General features: G+C 40.8%; 1 protein-coding gene across 2 annotated transcripts in view; it reads left to right on the top strand.

Moving 5' to 3' along the window:
• GLRA2 (glycine receptor alpha 2) overlaps positions 1–25,750 on the top strand; it is a 203,308-nt gene extending 177,558 nt beyond the window's left edge. For both annotated transcript variants that reach the window (XM_006028409.1, XM_006028408.1), the window contains exon 9: positions 25,472–25,750. In XM_006028409.1, coding sequence (XP_006028471.1) covers positions 25,472–25,750 — 279 coding nt within the window. The remainder of the gene's footprint in view (positions 1–25,471) is intronic.
• The last annotated feature ends 1,549 nt before the right edge of the window (positions 25,751–27,299 follow it).

Genomic DNA, 27,299 nt, shown 5'->3' with positions numbered 1-27,299 from the left:
GTCGTAAGTGTTTTCTGCAAGCAGGAGTGCTAATTCATCCTGCTTGTTCCCCATGCTCCTAGCATTGGTGTATAGACACTTGAACCCTGTGACTGGTGCCTTTGTTGCCCACTGGCTCTGATGCCCAATGGGCCCCCTATTGCTTACCTGCTTAATGCTTACCTGTGCTGTACTGCTGGCTGTCCCATGGATTGCAGGTTCCTGATGTTATCCTTCTTCTTCCTCCCTGTCCCCTGTCTGAGCTAGTTTAAAGCCCAATGTAGGAGATCAGCCAACCTGTTGGAGAAAAGACTTTTACCTTTCGCTGAGAGGTGAAGTCCATCACGCCCCAGGAAGTCCCTTGCGAGGAAGGGTGGGTCGTGGTCCAGGAAGCCAAACCACTAACCAGCCACAGGTTGACCTCTCTGATGCAGGTGCTGTGATGTCTGCAGTGACCTCTGACTGGGAGGATGGATGAGAAGACCACCTGTGCCCCTGTCCCTCTAAGCTTGGCCCCCAGAGCCCTGTAGTCACCCATGACATGGTCAGGACTACTCCTAGCCACGTTATTGGTTCCCACATAGATGAGGACCATGGGATAGTAGTCTAAGGGCCGGATCAGGTCAGGAATCCTTGTTGTGATATTCTGGATCTTGGCCCTTGGCAGGCAACACACCTCATGTGCCATGGGATCTGGGCGGCAGATGTTTCCCTCTGCTCCTCTCAGTAGGGAGTCGCCCACTATGATGGCCCATCTCCTCTTCCTATGCATGGGGTTGGGGTGGGGATTTGTACATGCAGGCATGTAGGGTTGGGTAGGGGTGCATACATGTGTGTATGCTGGCACAACTTGTCCTGGATTCCCTTATCTCATTCTCGATTCCTTTAACAACAATATGGTCACCCTAACTAAAAAGGACCTTATGAAAGGCAAGACTGGCAAATTGGCAGTTAGAAGTACAGTAGCCAGTTCATTTTGTGTCTTGCAACAACACACAATTGAAATAAATGTGTGACAAGAGGGTAGTACTGGGTTTTTCTATTTGATTGTGACAAGTCAAACAAACAGCAGCTATATATTATCTGTAATGACAAAAAGATCACATCATTTATAACCTTTGAAGCAACAGGCAAACTGAATACAACATCATTTTGTAATGATCAAAGAGAGGAACTGTCTGCCTTTTTTTCCCTTGTTATATATAGTTGTGAGAACAGGTCCTGCTGAGCAGAAACTGGAACATATGATAAAGGGCTGTCCAGTGACTCAATTTACTGACTAATACTGTAGATTATCATGTCATTCTATATATAATAACACCAACAGTATGAGCAGTAATGAGGCCCAGTTTATTTTCTTCCCTGTAAACTGTAATGGAGATATGATTTGAATTGTCATATGTTGGATACATGAGCAAGATTTTCTTAATCATCCAAAAAGAGATTATCTCATTCTTTATTTTTTTCATTTATCTTAGGAGCCATTCCAAGACGTGCTGATGCATCTTTTTAAAATAAGACAGACATTTAATATTCCCTACATAGCTGTCCCCTGAGGTGATGGTTTAGTGGTTTAACATTTTGATTCCATCCACCTAGTGCCAGGGATGGCACAGCCTTTCATGCTGCCGAGGCAGAACCTTGAGCTTTATGGATCTCATTCCTGCAGGAGAATTTAAAAATGGAGGTCTCAGCAGCTCTTCAGGGATATTGGAGATTCCAAGGCACTTTCTTAGAATGATAGTTTGCTCTCATCTCCTTGGCCAACATTATCCTCCCTTCTGTAGTGATAGCATAGCGATCTTGGTTGCTGTATTCTGGGGGCTTGCTATACTTTTCCATCTAGTGTGACACACATTTAGGGGCATCTGGAAAGAAAATCTGCCTTGATGTTATCTCTAGCAGGCCCATCTTTAATTTCAAATTGAAATCTGCTGGTGGTACTCATTGATGAGCATTTAGCATGGACCTTGCAAAGGCACATAAGGACATAATTATTCTGTAGGTGGCACCCTATATCATATTGGAGAGCACTGCAAACAATGTCCTCTCACATCACTATCCACTTATATAGTTCTCACCTCCATACTGTCTGAGAACTTCATAAACAAAAGTGCCAGGCCAGCAGTGGTCTGAAGTACTGGGGTTCAAGCTAGCAGTGGCCTGGAGTACTGAAAGGTAAGAATCCCATTCCCATTCTGGGCTCCCCCCCAACCCTTGGGGGTCCCCGCCTCCCCAGCACTTCTGCACCACCTGCCTACTTGTAGCTGCCTGGCTGTCTGTCCCAGGAGAGAAGGCAGGGAAGGGTTAACCTACCTCCTCAGCTGCTGCTGCTGCTGCTCTTGGGACTGAGTCTGCCGAGAGAGCAGTAGTGGTAGCAGCCAAACTAGCAGGTTAACTCTGCCTGCTCCCCCAGGATAGACAGCACAGGTAGCTACAAGTAGGCATGGGAGAAAGGGGGCACTGAGAGAGGATCTGAGGTGCTGGGGTGGGGGAGGCAGTGATCCCAATCTGAGCCAGCTGGGGAGGTGAGGAGCCGATGGAGTACTTACACTAAGGTGAAGCCTAGAGGTGTACCTTAGTGTAAAATGAATTGGATAACATGGATCAGAGATAATCCTGACCTGGAGTGCCATAACTTTGAGCCACGTAACAAGTTTTCAAAACCCACTTCAGGTGTTAATGTGCAGACAGTCCAGGTGTTAAGACCTCCAGGAGCTGCCCAAACATACGGTGTAACAAGGCCCAAAGGCACAGAAAGACTTGTTCAAGGCTTGCCCAAGATCATGCAGGTGTCAGAAATTTAGACTGGGCATCCTGACATTCTGTCTAATACTGTAACCACAAGACCATTCTGCCTTCAGTACTCCTTGAATAGTTGAGAATCAGCTTGTTTGAATGTTAGGAACCCTAATTTCCCCCATGTATGACTGGGAATTCTTTTGCTCCATGCTCAGGTGCCTGGAAGCCATAGTTTAATTACCATCCTGATGTTACAGTTTGTTCTCTGGAATTCCTTCATGTCATCAATGTTTAACAGAAATGGTGGGTAGTCTAAGGATCAGACATTACCGAGAGATTGGAACAACGGTCAACTGATTTAACAAAAATCTACAAAAGTATTTTTGTACAAGGTACTTTCTAAAAAAGAAGTACAGGAGGTGGCAAGAACGCTTTTACCCTCTCATCCCTTTCCTTCAAGTTGCTTTAAAATAATGTTATAAAGGCATATTGCAACCAAAGTAACGCTATGGTGATGCTCCAGAAAGCTGTCTACCTTTTGCAGCAGGTAGGTCAAAAGCATGTCATGAAGTTTCTCTGACTTGTGTTAGTAGTCACATACTGCCATAGGTTAACTTGAAAAATATTATTGTGGGGGAGTTGGGATGGAATAGGGAAGGGGCAAGGGTATTTAAAAACAAGATAGGATGGCAGTAGGGGCAGGAAAGACATAGTGGAAGTGAAGGAGAGAGTAGAAATTAAAGATAAGAAGGACAATAGGGAAACACAGATGAGTAGAACTTTATACGGGCCTTGAAACTAATGATTTGGGAGGAATACATTGACTAGTAGAGCTAATAAGGGAGCCAGTGGGTGCAACTACACGTGCAATTAATGTGCGTGAATTTTTTGTGCAGAAAATTCCAGTTCATTAAACTGTGCCCAGGCACACATCTAAACATGCACCCTTTGGGAGCAAATTTGCTCCTGATGGGAACAGTTTAGTCCAGAGATGCTCCTGTTCCACTCTGTCTACCACGTGACTGGAAGGGAGCTGCCCTGGAGCTGGGGAGATTGGGGCTTAACCAGGCAGCAGTTTGGCAGCATCTGCCTGGGCTGACTGGAAGCAATTGCTCCTGGTCACTGTACACAGGTGCTTCAATGCATTAGTTAATGCACCGTTTTTCTAGTACCTGTATGTACTGGTACTAGCAAATTGTACATTAAACTAACTTAATGCTCAGAAATTGGCATGCATGTGTAGATGGTGACACTGTACTGAGCATTATATTAGTCTAATGCATAGTAAAGCATCTCATATAAATGTAGTATCATCTTTTTGTCTCCTCACAGAGGCATTTTGTTAGGAGGCTGGCTTCTCTACTTGTACCTGTAGTTCATGGGTTACAATACATCATGAGATCTTCAATTTGTTCCCACTTTCTTTTGTTGGAAGAAATGCTACTCCTGTACCTATACTCTACACCTACCTGGATTTGGCATTTTAGGGTCCTACAGTCTCTGATAAAGAATTCACAGTTAAGAAATTTAGTTTGTTCTAAAGAGACTACAGGAATATGATCATGCCATTAACTTTCACCTCTTCTATTCCTTGGGTGTGTCCACACATTGCCATATGGCAGCATTGCTATGGTGCTGTGCTTTAGGACTTCCTTTTGTGTGGTTAGATTTTGCCCCTACCTTGCTATAGTGGTGAGCTAAAACAGGGGAGTGTGCCGCTATGGTGACAAAGCTGCCAATCATACGTAGACTCATATGATTGCGACATTGCCATAGCGCACCATACAGTGACCTAGTGTATCACTATGGCAATGTAGGGCAACATGTAGATACGGCCCTTCTGAGTCAGATCTAATGCCACTAAGGCTCAAGATATCATTGCTTCTAATCCTTATAATAGTTCTAAGGATTTGTACCTCTATTATCCAAATGGGCTTTTTTTTATACCAGAGCCTTCATATTTATGGTGTTCATGGAATTTTTTTTAACTGAATTAATGGAACTGTATTCGTTACCTGAGAAGAAATTTTGACCCAGATTCTTTATTTAGGGTCCTGTGGGGGTAATATTTTATCAAAAGATTGGAATAGGCAAAATAAGAGGCTTTTTTTGTATATGCTGTATGACCTGCTAATGTACTACACTTTAGCAAAGTAATGTACTATGTTTGCTTGAAGAAATATATTCTCTTTAAAAAATTACACTGTAAATAGATCCAAATAGTGGGCTACTGTCCTGAACCCAACAGAAAATCTCATTGTTTTTCTTGGAAATGAGTATAAAAAAAAATACCATGCCTCTTCTCAGTGGACAATTATTTAGGTTTGTCCTGGATGTCCTAAACATGCTTTGAGTGGCCTTACCCTTCCATATTGTGCAATCTGTGAAGAAATGAAACTAGATAAACATGGGCTCTTTAGTGCACAACAATGGCCTGCTACATTTATGTATTACAGATTACAGATTACATTACGTATTACATATTGCATTTACGTATCTCTTTTCTACGCTACTGCTTGACTACTACTGATAAACCTTTCAAAGGGTCAGTCAGCAGTGTGAGTACTGATGCAAAAGCACTGACAAATGTTGGCAGCATGCACAGGAATTTGAAGGTTCTAATGTCCTATTCTTGCTGCCTCTCTCTTTTTTTTTGTTTTTGGCCTTGTTCACTACTTTTTCCCTAACCCTACTAATTTCACAGACCAGGTTTTGGGGGGTGGAGTTTTGGAGAACTTGCATAGCCCCATAGGTTTGGGGACTTATTTGTTCTTTCTTTGTTTCCATCCCATGGAAAACAACCAGTTGACTTGGTCAAATGAATGCTTTGGTCCCTGTTTCCCCAGCATGCCCAAGTCAGGTGTTTAAAACAGGACTGTCCTAGCAAAAGCAGGACTGTTTCACACATACACCCAGCTCTGTGGCACATCTGTGGGGGAACATTCCCCTACCCCTGAACCTCCCCACTCTCTGGCACTCTGCACCCCCACCCCACACACACAGACTGCATCCACACATGCAAGCCCATGCAGTCTGTGGCATGACAAACTACACACATTGCATGTTAAACTGCACAGCGCTCAGCGTGGGTGCACAATTTGTCGGCATTTCCAATTTATTACCGGGATTTCCAAAATACTATGCACCCAGACAAATGCAGAAACCCCATGCTGAGGCACACTGCACCCCAGACAGTTGCAGAGAGTTGCTGGGATGCAGTATGCCTCAAGACAGGGGAGCAGGCAGTACAGGGCTGGCTGCTCCCTTGTCTGTGCGTGCCTCAGTGTGGGGGCTTCAGGGTGAGCTGGAGTGCAGGGTGCCTCAGCACAAGGGCTGCCTGCCAATAGGCCTGCACTGAGACACCCTTTGACCCAGCCACACCCCACCCCCACCACAGCACATGAAGCCTGGTTGGAGCGACACACCAGGAGCCAGGAAGAACTAGGTACGGATAGTTTGCCCACAGTGAGACAATGTGTCCTGCAATAAAGCGCATGTGCAAGGGCATGCACCGTGAAAGTAGCAGCACAAATTTGTGCTGCTACTATTTGTGTCACTGCAAGTGCATGTCCCTGCATGTCTGGATGTAGCCACACTCTACACCTTCAGACTCTCCTGTTTTCCAGCATGCTCAGCTAAAACCAGAGCTTGGAGACCTGGGAAAAGGGAAGCAGTATGTTTCTTTTTGAAACTCAGAAATCTGGTTACCTTACACTGAATGCAAACTGACATCTACCCTACACTGAATGCAAACTGAGATCAGGGTGTTGTTACCTTCAAAGTTTATTTTCCATTCGGGGTGGAGAATCAATATGGCATCTGGGCAAATCACTTTGCCTTTTAAAATATCCTAAAATACCAGCCAGATATGGAAGAATAAAAACAGAGCACATTACTTTCTAACTGCTAGATAGTGACATTCTCTCTGGGATAAAAAGAATACATAATATAATCATTTTTATTGATTGCCAAACTTCTCTCTCAAATAATAGGACTGACAGCAATTTAAAATGCATGACATGAGGTTTTTGCTTAAGATAAGCCTCAAAGCTTAAACAATTATTACCTATCGTAAGCATGCATTCCTGTGGGTGGTGTTGTGTATGCTAATGTAGAAATCATCATGCAGTTATAAATTTAGCACATATAAGAAAAAGCAGATGGCATTAATGTTCCTGTTGTTGTTGGACACAGCATTGGAGTCTGCCAACAACATGCTGAATCATTAATCTAGTATATTATATCAATTTTATCACGTTACAGAATTTTGATTAGAATAGAGCAACACCTGATATGCATGACTGACACCTCTTTTTGTTGAGTCAAATCCCACATTGTAGGTTTGCAGCACTTAGTGGGTTTTGGAGAATGAATACATAAAGGAGAATTTAATGCAGTAAACTCTGAGCAGTAATCCCAAGCAAAGATAAGGAAGGGTCTGTAAACTGGCAACCTCACCAATACTTCAGTTTTTCATGTCAGGATCTGGGAATATCCTTTTTAGTAAAAGGTAGTACAAATAAAGCTGAATATTTCAAAATGTCTTGCAAAGTTGGAACAGATTTGAAACTAGAAAATGTATGACTTGCCAAAATCAAATACCAATAATTGCAGCATTTTAGTTATACTTTATATATAAATTGATAAGAAATTCATATCATGCTTGCTGAATTTGTATTTTGTGCATTAAACAACATGATTTGGGCAGTGGACAGTCCCAGTGACCCCAAGTTGTTGATACTAGGAAATGTTACAATTCTTGTAACAATCCAAGAGGGAAATTTTTTTTTTTCTACAAGAAACATTTATTGCCAAAAATGTTGATGACAAACTGATTTCAGCTCAAAGCAGCATTGAAGATGAGTGCACTAGGTAAGGTCTTTAGTCTAATTTTAAGTATTTATGGACCAGGATGGATAAAAATCGACATTCAACAAAAATAAAAACTGGATTTTTATTTTAATCTTTTTTTTTTAAGATTTTTTTTTTTTAAGATCTTTGGTTTCTTTTAAAACTAAACCTATATAAGGGTAGTTTTAATTTAAAGTATGTTAAAGCTCAAATATATCATCATGGAATAGGGTTTATAACTTCTAATTATATACTATTTGAAACAATATATCCATGTAACTTCTTTAGAAAAGTTTTATAAATAGGTCACAATAGGCCATGGACTATATTAGGGGCCCAATCTTATGGGGTTCCCAGAGGCTATAGATTAGTAAAGATTAAAGAAAAACACTCTACCCAATGGGACTCAGTGATCAGTCTTGAAGATCCAATGAAGCATCTCTGTGATGCTTAGTTTCAGTTCTCAAACTGTGGATTTGTGTCTCCAGAGATAAAGTCCCTGTTTACAGCAGTATATGGAGATTAGATATAACAAACCTGATTATTACCTGGCCATCAGCCCTATTGTCTCTCTGCAAGTTTGTATAATATACCCAGAGTCAACCCCTTACTTCTCTCTAAACGTGCAAAGTTTCAAGAAGTTAAATGAATAGAGGATTGTTGGGGATGGAGTAGATCTGGGCAAGTAGGAGGAGTATGGAGATAAATACAAGGAGGGAGGGGCAATAGAAACAAAAGAGAAACATTTTAAGCAGAATATTCCAGAAGTCTTGAGGGATAAGTTTCTAAGTATAGCCTATTCATTGATTTGAGATCTAGGAGGGAATGTTATGATAGAAGGGAAAATCTGTTATGGCAGCAGGCTTGCCCAGCCATAAAAGAGTGATGAAATCAAAGATAAGAAGAAATTTAGAAGAAAGTGAAGAAAGCTCCAAGCTAATAACATATGGCTGCAGAGCTCATTTCATATCCTCCTAATATAGCATAGCAAAAACATCCATGATTAATCTAGTGAAGTGGACATATTTCACTTTCCAATGACTTCACAAGTATCTGCATCAATTAGCTTAGGTAAACAAAATAACCAAACCATAATTCAGTAACTGCAAAATTTAGCTGAAAACATATCAAAATAATTCACTGCCTTAAAATTATAGTCTGTACCTTCTAAAGATGAAACCTACAACTATCTCTGACTTGTGACTAATATGTATTAAAGTTATAACAAACAACAAAATTGCACTTTTTGTAGAAAACAATGATTAAATTGAGGCTTCCTGACCAGTGATTTAAATCAAATTGATTTAAATCAAATCCACCCTGTTATGGACTAGATTCATCAGAAGGTCCCAGCAACTTTAGACCATCTCAATAAATGCAAGGGTGAACTTGGAGATGATCAAAGAAGAAGGACTATAAAGAGTTTGGGTCTCATTAAAAGAAAGCTTCAAAGATGTAGGATTGACTGGAAGGATTGAAACTATCTGGGTAAAGATAGAGTTGACAGTTTTCAGCATAATGGTGATGTTGAAATAGTGTACATTAATTAAATCACCAAAGGAAAGGGTATACATTGAAAAGAGAAAAGCACCAACAGCTTTGTGGTGTTCCTATTAATAGTGGGAGGAAGAGATACTAATAGAAATGATGGAGACAGATGGAAAAGTATGGATAGAATAAGAAAAGGATAAAACAGCAGAAACCCTGGGTAGATGTTAAAAGAAGGGTGTGACTAATTCTAAAAAGCCACACAGAGGTAGAGTGGAGTGGAGGCTTTAAGGATTGGACAGGGAGAGATCTTGTGTTTTATCTTTGTAAGAGTTTCAAAGGGTAGGATGCAAACAGAAAGAGGTCTGTGAACTTTAGGCAATAACTGCAAATAGTATTTTTAAAGAGCCTAAAGGCAAAGAGAAGATGTGCTGGTAGGTAGAAGTAGATTTGAAAAGCCATGAACACAAGTTAGGAGACAAGCAAAAATTGAGTTGTTGGTACAAAGGAACAGGTGAGTAAGTGTGAGAAAAAACAGGGACTTATTTACACCTCTTTAAAAACCAATCTACAATAAATGTTGCTGTGGTGTAGCTACATCAGTATTGTGTCTTTCAGGACAGTACTTAGCTCATGGAGTCACAGTCCTTCTGGCTTGCTGTCCTCTTTGAACCAACTATCTTCCCTTTTTTGACAACCTAGTGAAGCAACTTCAAAAGAAGGGCTAGAGGGGCCTTTGAGCAATGCCTAGCCCATGGCCTGGTAGAAAAGGTATTTTACTGGGAAGCATGAGATATTGCTTCAAATCCCTGTGAGTAAGGCAAGCATGAGAACCTGGATCTATCATACTATGGTCAAGTGGTCTAACTAGTAGAAGATGAGGCTAAGAGATGGAAAGACCCTCCCCTTCCAAGACTTACTAGTCAGGTTTTTTTTCTCCCTCCAACCACACTTTCAAGCACCTATATATCTGGCTCAGGCAACTTTCATTTATCATAGAGAATGTGCAGACACAGTTCTGCAGACAGAAATAAAATCTAATATCTTTCAAAGTGGCCAAAAATGCCTCTTACTTACACAGCTGCATTTGGACAGGTAAGTAGCACTTAAACACATGAAAGTGAAACAGGATTTGTCCCTTTCTCTCCAGAAAGGTCAGTAAAAAACCCTTTCTTTTGTAATCTAAATCCCCTTTGGCAGGTAATGTTTGATCAATCTTGCCAGATAGTCCTATACACCCCCAGGTGACCTGTTACCGTGTTTCTAGCCCACTTGGATAGCTGTTTCTTTTAGGTAACTGCCAACTCTTTGCCCAGGAATGTTTCCACATTTGACCAAAGTGATATCAGTGGGGCTGTGCAAAATGGCTCTGTTCCAATTCTGATTTGGATTTGGACGTTTTGGAGGGACAGCAATTTGATTTGGTGTTTTGGATCACTATCCTGATTCGATTTGGCCAAATCTGTTTTGGAATTTCAGCACTGATTCAGAGATTCAGCCATAGATTATAATGAGGAATCACTAAAATACCTATAACTTTGTCACTTTTTGGATGATTTGGATGACAACAGCAGGGGTGGTAGCCCCTTCTGAGGCCATGAAGTCTGCCAGGTTTCAAGGAGGTAGGTGCAGGGGTTTCTGTGAAACTGCATCTGAAACTATTCAAAGCAAAACTCATGACGTGTGTGTTAAGGGGTGTGTGTAGGTTGTAGCCATGTTGGTCTAAGGTCATAGGCAGACAAGATTCTTTGGGTCAATCTGATATCTTTTATTAGGCCAACTAAGTAGTTGAAGAAATATATCTTAGTAAGCTTTCGGGTTTAAAAACCCTTCGTCAGACTGAGGAAGCATCTGCAGTTGGTGTGTGCTCTTCCTGGATGGAAGGAATAATAAAGAAGCCAGAGTCTGGGATGCAGGCAAAAAATCCAGTCAGTGAAAATGTAAATTGAGGCATCAGGGGGTGAAAGACAGGCTGGGGGGTGAGGGGGAGAGGTAGGTAGCAGGTAAAAGTGGAGAGGTACCTGAACAGTCAGATGTTGCAGATGTTGGGCAGGTTATAGTGTGTCATAAATTCACTGTCCATATTGAGTCCATGAGTTTCTGAGCCCTTGATGTCTAGGGGTGACATCCATTACACAGCTCCGTACCTCTCCTACACTGCAGCCCATGCCTTGCAGATGGCATCCCAGGAAGCTCAGCTTACCTGGAGCCTCAGAACTCCACTGCAACCAGCAACCTTCAGGCCTCTCAAAGTTCTTGCAAGTCTGGGCTTTCCCTGCCACACTACCAGCAGTCCTACCAGGCCTCCTGACCCTGGCAGGGTGCAGTTTTAGGTCATGCCCAGGTCCTCCTTCCCCATAGTCCCTGGCCATACCTCCAAGTTTGTCCTGGCACAGGAGGTCAGCAAAGAGATGTTCTTCCCCTGCTGGCTGGTGATACAGTGAGTGCCGCCTCCAGCTTTGAGAGGGGGCATTAAATGGTTGTGAAACCAAACCAAATTAAAAAAGGAAATCAGTACGGATGGAGTGAGGAGGGGGGCACGCACTCGGTCCGCACGCGGAGCTTGGGGAATGGGAGGTTCACCTTCAGGAACATCAGCTGCTCCACCAAACCAGGATCCAAGGAGGTGCAGTGATGTGTCACAACAGCCCCAGCAATGCTGAACACCCTCTCAGTTAGAACACTGGTTGGTGGACAGGACAGGTGTTTCTGGGCAACCCTGGCCAGATCCTGCCAGATGTGGTTGTGGCTTGCCCAACAGGCCAAAGGGTTGCAGAGCAGCAGCTACACATCCTCGGCAAGATAGGTAGCCACTGAGGCCTCGATGCTACCTGCCTCATGCTGGGGTCTGGTGCCTCTGGACCCCAACATGGAAACCATGCCCTTGGCCCACAATGGCAGCACCAGTGGTGGAGGAGACTGGCTTTCAGATAGAGTGCTGGCACGGGAAAGTGGGTCCCCCTGTTCCAAGTCCCCCCCCCCCCCCCCCCCCCCTCTACCCCCCCACTCTCTTCACCAGCACCTCTGTCCAGTGATCTAGGGTTTTGCTGCCGCAGAGGCTCCCCTTCACCCTCAGGTTGCACACGCTCGCCAGCATGTGGACCACAATGGATTCAGCCATTTCTTGATGCCCTCCTTCAGCTGCTTCACCAGTGCCTTTATATATATAACCTTTATCAAATGCCATAAGGGACTTGTTCATCTTCTCTGTTGTCTCTGTCTGTGTTGGACTGAAAGTCCAATAAGTAGTGGCACAACACTAACAATGGAGTTAAATCTTGATGGTCCTTAAAAAGCACCTGATATCTAGGGTGGTGCGAAGCTTCCACAGCCATTTCATTTTGGAGGTGTTTTGGCACATTTTGGCGCCCAAGACACTGAATCCAAATGAGAGACCGAGAAAAAGCTCCAAAACAAAATGAAAGCATCCAGAACATTTTGGAAAATTTTGGAGTTTCAGATCTGGGCTTGCAGGGAAACAGAAACTAAGAGGGAAGAGGAAGATGGGTGACAAGACTGCTCTGATATTGACATCTGTAGCTGGCTGGTGTCTGTGATTATAGGTTATATACACATCTGGTAACAGTGGCTTGCCCAGGCTAGGAACATTGATCCCCCTGGAACTTCTCCATTTGGTTCTGAAGCTCCCTCACTATGGGGATCACCTGGCTAAGGAGGGCATCGCCAGTGCTGAGGCTCTTGGTGGCTTTAAGGAATGGCTTGAGGACCACCAAGATCTGGGATATGGTATCCCACTTAGCTTTGTTAAGGAGGCCACTGATCCTAGTCTCCCCAAGCAAGGCCATCTCATGGATGGCCTTCTGTTGCTACACCAGCCTTTTGAGCATCAGGTATGTGGAGTTCTACTGAGTCTCCACATTCTGTATGATTTTGTGCTGTGGGATGCTCAGCTCTGCCTGTTAGTCCCACAGCATCTTGCCCCACTTGATGCTCCAGTGGAAGTAGCCCACCATCTTCCTGCATTTTGAAATGAGCTTGCCAGTTATGATGGCACCCTCACTGGCAGCCCTGTCCCCCTCCAAGGTGTCTCTGACTACAAGGTGGAACTTGTGTGCCACACAACAGATGCCAACAAAATTGGCATCACGCACCATCTTGACCATATTGGCCCCATTGTCGGTGACCATGAACCCATGGGTGAGCTTGCCCTGCCCAACGAGCCACCACTGCACCATGCAGTTCATGGTCCCCATGATCTCTATTGCTGTGTGGGACTGATACATCACCTCCGCTTGAAGGAGAGCCCACCAATGGCCTGACTGATCACACCAGTGCCCTGTGAGGGAGCGGTAGGCATGATCTCCACTCTGACTGCTCCAGATGCCTGAGGTGAAGTGCAAGGCCACCTGCAGATAAAGATTATATATACAGAGAATTCATAACCTGAACCTGAAATTTGAAAATTGCAGGTAGATAGATGCCCCAAATTGTTCCACATATCTTTGGGCAACAAGGAAGGGCAAGAGACAGTTATATCAAACAGATGTGTACATACTAAGCAATGCATATGGTAAAAAAGAATCAATTATATCAGGAATACAAAACAAGGAAACCTACTGAATTAGAGGGCAGTCTTCATGATTATGGCTAAATTTTGTGTGTGACAATATGCATTTTTAATGACTTGCAGGAGTTTGTACTTTGCACTTACCAAATGAAAGCAACAATCCTGTGTAAAAGGTTAGCAGATCAAGTTTCAATATCAGTAGGGGCCTATTGGCTTTTATTTGATAAATGTCCCTTTTACTATGAATAAATAAAATCAAAGTTTTATAAAATGATCCCTGATAAAAGTAAATCAAAATGAAAAGACAAGAATGCAGTTGTAATAGTAAATTTCTTAAAACCTTCAAGCCATTGGAATGTTTTATATAAAACATAACTATTTAATTTTAGAAGCTGAGTTATAAAATAAAGACAGCTGGCAAAGCCTTTGTTTAGGCCAACTGCATTTCAGAGCTATGTAAAAACAACTAGAGATATCCAAATTGAGATGTTGGCTGCCAAAACAGCTAACTGATGTACAAAACTAAGATGATTTGTCACAGAAGATATGAAAGCACTACTACTTTTGTATTGGAAGCCCAGTGCTTAATGCTCGTAATGGGGGAAGGTATTGATTTGTTGATTGGTCTGGGATTTTTTCCTCTTTTACTGAGAATCAAACAAAACTAATGAAATTTGCATGTGAACATTAAGATTTATGCAGACTTTCCTGATATTTTAGTTATGGATTTTAAATATTGCAAATTATATTAATAATTTAATTAGATTTGAGAAGTATTTGCATAAATTAGCTGCACAAAGTCTATCTAAGAAAGCTGTGGTAATTTCTCTTAAGGCATTTGTGATTTTAGTAAATGTTTTAAAGGAGAGAGTCCTTTAAAGCAAATGGGGAAACAAGTTTTCCTTTCCATTTTACTCATGCCAATAATTGCCGGAGTAAAAGAAGCAACGCATGTATGTATTTGTTACCTTTGACCAAAGTGATACAGAGTACTTTCAAAAGTCATAGAGGAATTCACTTTGTGTCTGCACCATCATTTCCTTCCCTCTTCTCCCTCTCCATCCCAACTCGTGTTCGCGCACACACACGCACACACACACACACACACCCGTATGTTCTGCTTTCTTTTGCTGTTAGCATCTATCAAGCTTTCCCCTTTGCTGATTGATTCACTATCACACCTTCAAAGAAAGTAAGAGTGCATGAGGAAACTCCCTTACTCCCTTTCATGGGCCACCTATATCATAGATCATAGGTGTAGGTCCAAGAACTGCCCTCAGGGCTCTGCTACTTCCCAGCCCATCAGGCCAAGCAGGACAAGGAATAAAATACTTGCTTAAAATACTTAAACCTGGACCAGGTGGAAGCACTGAAGAATTTATTGGGAACAGTACAAATGGCTATTATGACATAAGGATCTCCATCAGCAATTCTGGCCAAAGACCTCCCATTGTCACTCTGCAGCAGTCCAACAATGAAAGTACCCTTGAGTACTTGCATGGTAAGTCTAAGGCAGGGCTGAGACCTTTTAAAGAATGGGCCCAAATGAGGTAGCCATTTCCATCAGAGAGAGCAATTTAGATTCACCAGAAATGTACTCTTCACAGAAGTCAATGAGCAAGGCAAGGAGACTTGAATGCTTATTTTTTTTTAAAAATCATTACACTTAAAATTGTCGGTATTCTTAAGTTTTATTAGTTTTGCTTTCATGAATTTGTGTTTGTGTACCTTTATATGTAGGCAGAGTGCTTAGGGGGTTTTAGATGAAGACAGAGACATTCATGCTAGACCCAGGGAAGTTACACCAGTGTAAAACCAGATGAATTAGACTTATGATCTCTGTCTCCATCTGAAACCCCAGCCAATGGGGGAATCAGACTGTCATCAAGCCCAGATAATCTTTGCTTGTTACCCTACACAAGCACCACCACAACAGCTTCCTCTGAGTCCATGCTGCTCTGACCTCTGCCTCTCTGGCCTGATTTGTGCAGACCATCGCCTCTAGTGCTCTACCTACTTCATTTCAGATCTGATCTCTCTGTTAAAGGATTTTGCTTGTGCATGCTATTTCTTTCAATAATCAGAACCAGTAGTGTAATGGAGGGGAATAACAGGTGCAGTAGCCCTGGGCACTGCCTTTGTTGGAGAGCCAGAAATGGCTAACCATGCCATCACAGTCAGTGCAGATGCCTTGCTACAGCTCTGATCAGAACTCCTCCACCCAGCTTCGTAAGACTTTGATGGCCCCTTTAATGACTGTCTCACATTTACGTCAGAATGCAGCAATACTTAAACAGTTAAATAGTAGCTCTGCAGTCTTTTCAGAACTTCATAAAGTGATTGTTCAGTGTGGCAACCTGATCATTATTCTGGTGTAAAACATGAATAGTCTTTAAATAAAAAGAATTTGAATATGGCCTTTTAGTAGGAGTTGACAGAGACTAATGCAGGATTCCCACTGATATGCTGACCAATCTCTAGGACTTTCACATAGCATGAAGGTGCACAGGTCCTCTGAATTACCTAAGAAATCCACTGAACCTACCGTTGCATACATCATGGAGTTTAGTAATTATGGTCTACAACTGTTATGATTGTCTTCCCTCCAAATGCCAAAGCTTTCCTTTATCTTATCTAGGATGTAGGTTATTAATATTAGTCCACCAGGGAAACGTTACAGATTCAGTTACTATCCAGACCAGTTTATGGGACCTATGGCTCTTTTCCCAAGGCACCAATGGTCAGATATCACAGCTGTCCATCCTATTGGCTCCAAAGTCCCCTCTCCTTACCAAACAATATCTTTGTTCAGAAATGAAGGATATGAACCATAGGGGAATAACTTTTTCCATCCTTATCAATTTTTACTGGAGTGTCTTCAATAGATTACGGTGAGCTATTTCAGTGAATGCTAATGGACCAACAGGAACACCTGAACAACAGTTCTGAATTGGCTCAATGCCACACTGATTTATTTTTAGCTACTAATACCTTATTAAATTTTTTTTTATCCTTGAAAGCCTCAACCTGTTTTTGAGAGAGTCACTGCACTGCATACTATTTGAGCCATTTATAGAAAATACACTGTAGTTAAGAGTCCCACATCAGGACGATGAGTTGTGTGACCCAATGAATCTTCACTATCTCTGATTTCCAGACTTAGCCATATCTTCATGAAGAAGTTAGATGTTATCACCCTTTACAAGAAAGGCAGAAAGTCTAAATGACAGGTCCAGCAGCATCATGTATTAGTGACCGAGCCAAAAACAAATTTCCTCTTACTTGTCAGTTTTAATTCCTTATCCTAAGCCTCACCATTGTAGAACAATTCCTGTCCCTGTCCCCACCCCTCCCAAAAGCACCAGAGAATTATGAAACTACTGATGATTTTACCCAAAGTATGAAATTCATATTAACTTCAGTTACAATCTATGACACAATCATGTTCCATTACCGGAAAAATAAAACTTCTCTTTGTAGCAAAGTGATCATCACCACTAACTGTATGATATCCAATATTTCTTGAAAATGTTAGGTTCTGCTTTAAAATATTTTAAGTCAGGAAAACATTTTTGCTCCATAACATTTTAAAATTATGTTACTCTTTTGGTTGGATAATATTCAGTTCTTAGTAGCAGAGGGCAAAGTTACATTATCTACCATTTCATTATTGTACTAACAACAGTTCACTTGCTGTTTTTACAGTGTGCATAAGTTAATCATTTATGTGTTAAAGATTCTTCTGCTGTTTATTTGAGATGGAGCATATTATTGAAAGCTACCTTAAACACAATCCTAATTTCCCTATTTCAAATCCTCTCTAGAGACAACAACTAATTCCTCTTGTTATCAAATAGAATATCGTTAATATTTTAAACTAAAAATAAGTATACAGTTTACGTAGATTTCATATGCTGTATGAAGCCAAATACTACTGCCAGGGGAAAAGGTAAAAAAACATTAAACAAGAAAAGGTACATTAGGGATAAGTTAAAAGACTTGAAACTAATAGTGCCTGGAATTGACTGAGCAGCATTGTGCAGTAGGGTGCTGATATATTAAACTGTTTTTAAACTTGATGAAATATATAGGTACATGTTTTAAAGGAAAAGCACTTAAAGGACATATCCTATCATCTGGCTGGGCTGCACATGGGACAGAATTTAGGTGAGAAATGCTGAGGAAAATGGCTGTAAACCACTTATTTAAAATCCTGGAATCAGCGAGAGATCAAATTGGCACCCAGTGAGCACATCTACCTGCATTAATGCACCGTAAGTACAGCACATTAAATATAGTACCTGTAATAACAGGTACTAAACTTAATGTACTGTAATCAGTGCTACTGCACAGTAGCACCAGTGCACATCTTTTATGTGATGTTAATGCATGGTAGAATTAGTTCTAGTGTCTCATGTAGACGCACCACCAGTGTAACTTAGAACCGCTATTAAAAACTGAAGTAGCTGGAGTGGTCTTCTATTGACCTGTCTTCCAACTAAGTATTATCAGACAGCTGTGTTCTACATCTCTGTCCCCATCATCTGAAGAGGGAGTGAGCAAGCAGTAAAAAGCCAGTTTGGTGGGCTGGATCAGAATAAGCTTCTACTACCCTTATCATCTCAATTCTATACAAAAAATATGTGATGTGAAAAGTGGCCCCCAGAGTCTTGAAGCTACCTATATTACACTGATGCAGGAAATGTCAATTATCGCTCAGGCAAAAATGGCCTCAAGCTATCCTAGTATCCACAAGAGATTAAATTCCTTGCATTCTAAAGACAAAAAGAGCAATCCAGATGTAGTAGCTTTATATTTTGAAACTTTGAAAAAATAATTCTATACATGCAACAGACACTAAGCCAGATCCTCAAGGGCTGTAATTTAACATAGCTTCTACATTGCCAATAGAACCACATGGATGTACACCAGCTTAGAATCCAACTCCATATGTTAAATGTAATTCAAGTGTTACTTCCTACAGAAGGTAGGACTGCTGAAAATATTAATCAGATCCATATAATTATGAACAAATATATAGTAGGATTTTAAAAAGTACTTTATGTAGGCCCAGGAGCCCTACTTCTGAAAGGCATTTAGTCATCTTAGTCTACATTTATTGGGATGTTCTAACTTCGTACTTATGCATGCAGAAAATGTTTCTAAAAGAAATCTTATGCGGTAGAACTTCATCAACCTAAAATTAATCTTATATGCCCTTGAAATTTAATTAAACCAGATACTCTTCTAAATTGTTTGTTCACCATATGCTGGAAAAAGAATTGCAAAATTAAATGAATAAATCACATTGGAGAGGAAATTGAATATGTTGTTTGAAACCAGCTTCTCTCTCATTTCCATCATGGTTAAAACTGAATCAATATTGGCAGTTAGTCATTTAAAACTAGTCTGGACAAAGCGTTGTAGAATACATTGTAGGTAGTGACCTTACGTGCTATAAGAGGAATGGACTAAATGCACTAACATCTTTTGCATTCCTAACTACTATGATTTGATGTTAGTGCCATTAGAGATGACAGAGTATAAATAAATGACTGAGATCCATGTAGTATGCTCATGTAGCATGGGAGGAAGGGAAAGAAAACAAGAGAAAATCAATTTTCTTGCAGTGTTCTTATATTCATGTTGCCCACTCAACAGGATCCAAAGACATTAACTTGTTTAGAACAGAAGGTGATCCTGTTCACAACAGAGAAAAAAGAATGGTAAACAAAGAGAAAATTTCCCTCTTAGTTTCCTTCTTGCTTTATAAAAAAACTATTATGATCCCTCACCTAAGAACACTATATGACACAAGGATAATACCATATTTACCTGAGTACAAGACAAGATTCTCCCCACCCACTTTTTATTCCCCATGGGGGAAAAAAAGCCCCTCATCTTATAACTGCATACAAGTAAACCTCACTAAATACACTGTCTATCATTAAGCTGCTGGCAGAAGCAGCAGTTCAAACTCAGCAATGCAGAGCCAGCTATGAAGTTTAAGTTCAGCCAATACTGAGCATGACTATAAAACACATGGCCCACATTGGGCAAACATACTGATGAGAACCTACCACAAGAATAGATTAATGCAGTCCATCTGAATAAGACATACGGTAGTGTGTATTAAGTGTAGTTCCCCTCACTGCCAACTATTTTTCAAGTCATGGGGAGCTATGACATTGCATGCAGTCCACCCAGAATTTCTCTGTTGTTCCCTCTTAGCCTGGTGCATACAACTGGTGTAGACCTGCCCTCCATGAGGTGAAACTGAACCAGGTTGCCCTGTGCATTTTTGGGACATCCGAGGACTTGTAACAAGAACACCTGGTTCCATTCATGAGTGTGGGCTAATTGGAACATGAATCCTTTGTGTGGGGTATCTGGAGTACACACACATACTGAGCAGTGCTAAGCACGGAGTCACCATGGCTTGAAATGCTGTCGACTGGTGGGCCCAGCCCAGTGAACAATGTGGTAAATCATGAGCCTTTTGGTTTTGGGCTAATATTATACATAGTTTATACTACATGTAATTGTCTGCCAAAATGCTGCGCAGAAGCAAGTTTATGGAGTACCTGTGCTAAAATTTGCAGCAGTTTAAATAAAGGTAACATGAGTTAATTTTGGATGAACTAAGTGAATAGGTACTACATGCAAATTGCTACAGCCATGTTTCATTTCAAGATTATTGTTTTTAGATTTGTTCCTCATTTCCATGTGCTCAAAGAGAGTAGGGTCTGACAGTAAGAAGAAGGGCAAGAACTGCCAGGGGGGAAAGTTGAGGGGAAGCAGAAAGCAAAAGGCACCTGACCCCCTCAGATTTATTTTCTCTCTTGTAACAGTAGGAAGGGGACAAATTCAAGGCAAACCTCCAATGATTAGATTCTATACCTGGAAACTTATAGAAAATGTACAGATTTTCTATATATACATCTAATTACTGGGCTGTCTTCTTATAATGAGGGTCATCTTCTATTTGAGTAAATACATTAGGAAATAAATTACCTTGAAAATGTCTAAATTTATCTGTATAACACACACATATTGCATTTGATTTTCAGAAGAAAAACTAAAAATATTCAAATATATAGAAGTCAGGAAATGAACTGTTATAGGTTACATATATGGGTTCCATTTTACCATGTATTTCTTTTTCATTTATCACACCCCACAAGTTACTGATCCCCACACAAACATAAGCCCTGACAGATTCCAATGAACTTGCAAATTCTACTAAATACCTTGTCACACAAAGACATGAAAAAGGAAAGGAAGGCTTATTTATAAAATTGATGTAGATTATGAAGAATGTATTTCTGGGAGATTGGTACAGTTCACTTGCATTATCTGATTTTGAATGCTTCTTGGCTGCTGTTCATATGAACCAGTGGTTGATGGTGTGTGCCCATTTTTAGTTCCTCCCAAGAGGAAACCAGGAGTCCAATTAGATGATGTCATTGGTGACAAGGGCAGTGCCCATTTTGGGGCACAGCATTTGAAGAAGAGAGAGTTGAGTAAGAACGATAAAGGGATTGGAAAAGCCAGAAACAATTGAAATAATATAGGTTTGGTTTAGAGAAAAGGAGCTTATTGAGTGTTGGGGGGGGAGCTTGACACAATTTTCAAATATCTGAAAAACTGCTGCAAAAAAACATGGAAATATTGTTTTATCATGCCAGAAGACAGGACATGTGGCAATGGATTTAAACTGGAGCAAAGCAGAGGTTGATCAAATCTTCGGGAAGAAAAAACTCTGAGAAAATCTGTAAGAACACTAGGGCAAAAGAAAATTATGGAGTTTGTTTCACTGAAGGTTTTCAAGAAGTGGCTGAGTAGGCATCTGTCTAGGAGTATGCATCTGTATAGGGGATTGGACTAGATGACATTTGAGGTCCTTATTATGTTTGAGCACATCTAGATTGGCCTAGGACACTGCACTATACTAAGCTAATCTTTTTGCTTTCTGAAGTTGAAGCTACTTTGATTGTTACATGACATTAAATCTCCATTTTCTGCAATGGTTTCTAGTTTATTGGCTTCTAGCTGGAGCTGAAGGTTGTTTGTTACTGTTGCTGGTTGTTTGTTTAAAATCTATAAAACTATAAACAGTTTAGGACGATTCATGAGCAGTCCCTCGATTTGATGATGATCACCACCTCGGCTCACTGATGAGTCTTGAGGTGACTTAAAAGTCCAATGCTTGAGCCACGCATCCATGTGCAGAAATTGCAGGTCTTTCAACAGGACCATAGTCCAGGAATTATCTCCTTTCCCTTCCTCGATTCTCTCTTCTTTGGGTGCATGAGTACTTAAGGCTTTGTCCACACGCAAATTTGCACGAGTTTGAGGGTAAATAGATTTAATCAAACCACTGAAAATGTACATAAAGACGCAACAAAGTCAATACAAGAGTATCTGAAAAATTGTTGCACTAGCTTAATTAAACCCATTTAAACACATTTCTGATGTGAGTATGCATGAAAACCAAACTAGCATTAACAGGCTTGAGCTATAACTCTCTCTATAATGAAAAAAGAGAAGGAGCTTTCTCTGTGAAGGTACCTTTTATTTGGAATTCACTCACTCTGTTGTTCTGAAATAGTTCATCAATAGTCTGCTGATGTTCAGAGCACATCATTGTGAAAAAGACATTTGGGGAGGGCTCAGCTATGTGTGGTAAGAGATAAGGGTGGGAAAATAGAAAGGAGAGAGATTTTTTACTGTGTTCCCCACAGAAGGGATTGATTTTTTTCATATTTGGTGCCGATTCTCAGTTGTTACTATTTTATAATAATTGATTATATTTAACTCAGAGCATATAACAGCCAGAAGCAACATTCTTTGTGATATCATCAACAGAAATAATGAATTAAATACAAATAGCCCCTCCTCACTTCCTTGTGCTATTGGAGATGAATAATCTACTAAACAATGGGGAATAAAACTCAGTATATCACAACATGTTGCTGCTGGCTGAAATAAACAAAAATGTTCATTTCACTGATATTTTAGAAAAGTTACCAGTAAAAAATATTTGTTTTAAAGGACCTAGGAGAATTGAGCCTATTCCTAAGCCCTGCTGGCTTCCACAAACAAGGTGTTTCTCTGCCCCTGCAGGGCCCAATTCTGTAGGAGATCTCAAAGTACACTTTTTGAATCAGGGCCCAAAACACAGGTGGAGGGGCTCCCAACCTCTCCCCGCCCCGTCCATACACAGGCACAGGAGGGAATTGAAACCAGGTCCCCTATGTCCTGGATGAATGGTCTAGCCACTGAATTTTATATGTGGAGCTGGGTAGGAGACAGTGTCTCCCCTAACTGCATTTTGAGAGACACAGCTAGTAGAGGTACCTAATTCTGAGAGAGGGTCTAAGATTGTGAAAATGGGCTGGAAATCCATCCAGCCCATAGGAAGGTGGGATTCAAGACACAGCCTTCTCTTTGGTGTTATCTTTGACTATCTTGGATGGATCCTTGCTTTACCTGCAGGGTTTTACTAATCTTATTGCTGCTCATGTCACTCTCCTCACGGTTTGTAGAAGGTATCAATATGTCTAAAATCAGGGCTTTTGATGCCTCCATGTGGCTGGGGCCATTAAAGTTAGACATATCAATTTTCAGCATTGTACATGTAGGTCTTTCCATGGACCTAGTCCTGAATCGTCACAGTGAGATCAAAAGCAGGCTTGGAACACTGAACTGCTTTGCTCAATAACATGAAAAAGCAGTGGTGTGAACTGCTAGAAATCTGGAGTCTCCCCAGCCTGTAATCAGCCCAGTAGACCATAGGTACAAACAAGCATTACATTTAGATTGCCCTAATTGAGCTTAGGGTCATTGAAATGGTTGACCATGCAAGCATTCACAGGGTTTAAGTGGAGTGCCCGATCTCATCTTATTAGAACTATCTTTAGACTGGCATGAGTTAACAGTTTAAAATGAGTTAACACAGCCTAACTAATACCTGCACAAGTCTCCAATTGCAGCCTCGGCGCTAGAAAAGGCCTGTCACGCTCCAGAACCCCCAACCCTGACTAGACTCGTTCTATTACCCAACCAACACACCCCTAAACCAGGGAGCCCCCCCCAACAGACCCAACCACCTGCTTCATCCTGTCCCCTCCCCACCCCATGGACCCATCAACCTCCACCCCATCCTGCCAGTCCCCTCTCCCCAGTATCATCAGCTTCCCCCTCTTACTGACTTACCTCCAGCTGCCTGCATGAACTCCTGCATGTGGCAGAATCCAACTCAGATTTAGGCAGCTCAAAGTAAAATGCCTAAACCTGAGTCAGGTAATGTGAATGGTTGTTTGCACCCTATACCTTCTCACAAGTAATATAGTACATTATAAATTCTCTCTCTGTCTCTCACACACACACACACAGTTCCAAATATTGATAATGCAGCTGTTGAAAATGTGTTGCCTTTTAATCAATCCTCTATTTCTTGGTTGGTATTTTTTCTGCTAAGGGTGGAGACACAAAAACTGCTACAGGCAAAGCAGCTCTGTGCATTGTTGCAGGGATTAGTAATGTCATTGAGTCATGAAAAAGAAACATTGTGTGCCATACTCAGGTCTTAGCAGGTTCATCTTTAAGCCCTTTACTCATTCATAATATCTGGAGAGGAGCAGAATTGTTACTTTTATAGCTTTTCCCAGGAGGACTGAAAACCGTAAATAAATACAATTATAAAAAGAGAGGGAAAGGTTTCACTTTGTTAACAATGGTGAGGATTTAAGATGAAAAAGTGTAAGAGCCCTATAACTGTGCTATCAAGCCTTGTGTTAGTACAATTATACACCTGATAATGGATACAGCATATGATAGTCTTCACTGTAGAACACCAGGGTCTCAAAGGGCATTAGTTATTGCCTGTGCTCCTTTTATGCTCACTTGATATTACTTCTCAGGAACCATTTCTTTTACTATGGGCTTGTGAGGCATTATTATTTAAGCACAACATAATATATATCAGCTCTAAGGTAAGGGGAAAAAGCTTGATAATACACATGGTGCAGATATGAACTGAAAGAGAGAAAAATAAATGCAATTTTGAACAGGTGTTTTTTTAAGGGAACAATTATTTAGACTGACTGAGTTAAATCCTCAGCAGGTGTAAATTGGCCCTGCTTCTTAGACTGCAGCAGAGTTAAGCAACTTCACACCAGCTGAGGATCAAGCCCATTGGTTTTTGTAGTCTCTGGCTCTGTGTTGCTATCAGAAAGCTGGAGGTTAGTTCAAGACATGAGAGAGCACTTTAAACTTGCAAGCCTAAGCAGAATTCATTTAAAGTCAATGCTGTAATGTCTGTCAGTCAAAAAAAAAGTCGACAGTGAAACAAACAACAAAGCAGGTTCACAGTGCTCTTCCAACTCACCATGACTGGTTCTGGCCTCAGAGAGAAGAGCCAAATTAAGTTTAAGAACATTTCATCCCAAGGAGAATAAAGGAGAATAGAGTCACTTATTCAGTATTTTTTTCATCGTTCACAGAGCACTGCCAGTACTTATAGCTCACACATTGTCCTATCAGCCTGGTAAAATAGCCATGGAAATATACCAGTACAGAGCCCAGTTATCCTGATGATAAAGCCCTTGATATTTACTCACTGCTCAGAAAATATTATCCACCTTAGGGTGTGGCGAATGAGTAGAATTTTGCAAGGTAGTGTTAAATTAATTCAGGCTTACCTCCTCAAGATATTAAAGCACCTAACTCCTATTGATCTTGATCTGGGCCCAATATAGAACCAAAAACTCATCAGCTGATTTGTTAAGGAGATCTGCTACACCTGTCCATGCTACTAACTTATTGCATTCCATCTACTTAATTGGTTTTTCTCTTTCTTCTCTTTTCTATATTCTCCAGGAAGATGATGTTACTCGTGACAGTCGATTCAATTTTGGTGGCTATGGAATGGGTCACTGTTTACAAGTTAAAGATGGCACTGCAGTCAAGGCTACACCTCCCAACCCTCCTCCAGCACCACCAAAAGATTCAGATTCCATCAAAAAGAAATTTGTTGATCGTGCAAAACGGATTGATACAATATCGCGGGCTGCATTCCCACTAGCCTTCCTCATTTTCAACATCTTTTACTGGATAACATACAAAATCATTCGGCATGAGGACATTCACAAGAAATAGGCAACTTTGAGCTTCTGGGACCTTTTAGCCAAAGTGTTTTGCTTTGTAAATAAATGTGAAATGTCTTTCTGTCATTTGGACTGAGAGGTTGTCCCTCCCCCTTCCCTACCATGATGCTGAAGAGAAGAGGAAGGGGAAAAAAAGTAATATCATAAAAAATGTGCTTGACTGAACAAAACAAGATGTTGTAAGACAATGTAATAAGGATCTCCTTATGTACTCTCAGTATTGTTCTTCCATTCTGCATTGATCAGACATTCTTAAAGAAGGCTAAATTTTACCCAACGTTGTCACTAAGCTAGTATGTTAATAAAATATCAACCAACCAACCAACCTAAAACACCAACTATGGGACTGTAGTGGCTACAGTGTAGTGAGATATAAGAGGACCAAACTTTTTCAGGATAATGCTGCCTTTCTATTTGAAACAAGTCTACTGAGCTACATTCCATTGATGTGTCTGTAGTTAGTGGTTCACCAAGAAGTCCTTTTGTGGGTTGTAAATTATTTCTACTAACAGGGGAAAACAAAATTTATACTTGATTATCCTGTGGGTGTGTATTTTAATATTATCTTGCTTTACTAGAAACGTAAATTAGGGGTTGAACTTGTGTATTGTGTAGTTTATTTGATAGCTAACACTCATAGAAACCAGTGAAACTACCCATTTTCTTTTTGTTCAAAGACAGTGCACTTATTTCATTTGATTTCTGATGTTTTTACATGCAACTTGAGGTGCCAAACTGTATTTTTCCTATTGTGCTACCCTGTACCACACTACTTATTAAGATTTCATTTCCTATATGGTGTAGCTCAGTTTAACGCTCTCATTTTAGCTGCAATTGATAGCTCTATAGGTAAACACAGACCTCGACTTTATATCTTTACTCAAAGTGGCTATCATTTTAAATATCATCAACTAACCTAAGAATTTTAAAACTGTACTGTGATTTTCATAACCTGTTACCTTTTGCTGCCAGAGCTACATGATTCAAATCCTTGCTAAATGTTTTAAAGTTGAAAAAGGTATTTTTGCTTACACTGAAGAGACAACCTGTAAGATAAAACAAAACAACAACAAACATTAAAATTTTACACTTGCTGTAAAAGGGTTTACTAAAAAAAAAGGTATTTGTTCAATTTCAATAAAGCTAAGTGTGCTACTAATTCTCCTTTTTAATTTGTGGTAGTGCTTTCTGAATCACAGGTAGGAAGATTCAGCCACTCCAGCAGCAGACTAAGGAACTTAAAGTAGCAGTTGGCAAACTCCTGGCCTGCCATAGCAAGCCCTAAGTTGGTCTTTTCTGAATTTACAGCACCAACAGAGGGACATTGCAGGGCAGGCTAATGGTTAAAGTTATGCCACAAGCATAGTTTAAGTATGATACTCCAGCAGATCTGTCTAGCTGAGCAAACCCTTGATGGCTTTTTTCTGTCAGCCTAAATTAGATCAGCTCTGAGGTGACTTTGGGAAGAAAAGTTCAGCTTCTGAGTTTGGAATGAATTATGGAAAGAGGGAGAAAGACAGCATTCACCTGCCTCCTATACA

This window comes from Alligator sinensis, unplaced genomic scaffold (genome assembly GCF_000455745.1).
Source record: "Alligator sinensis unplaced genomic scaffold, ASM45574v1 scaffold1192_2, whole genome shotgun sequence".
NCBI classification, from domain to species: domain Eukaryota; kingdom Metazoa; phylum Chordata; order Crocodylia; family Alligatoridae; genus Alligator; species Alligator sinensis.
This window is presented reverse-complemented; position numbering and strand designations above follow the sequence as displayed.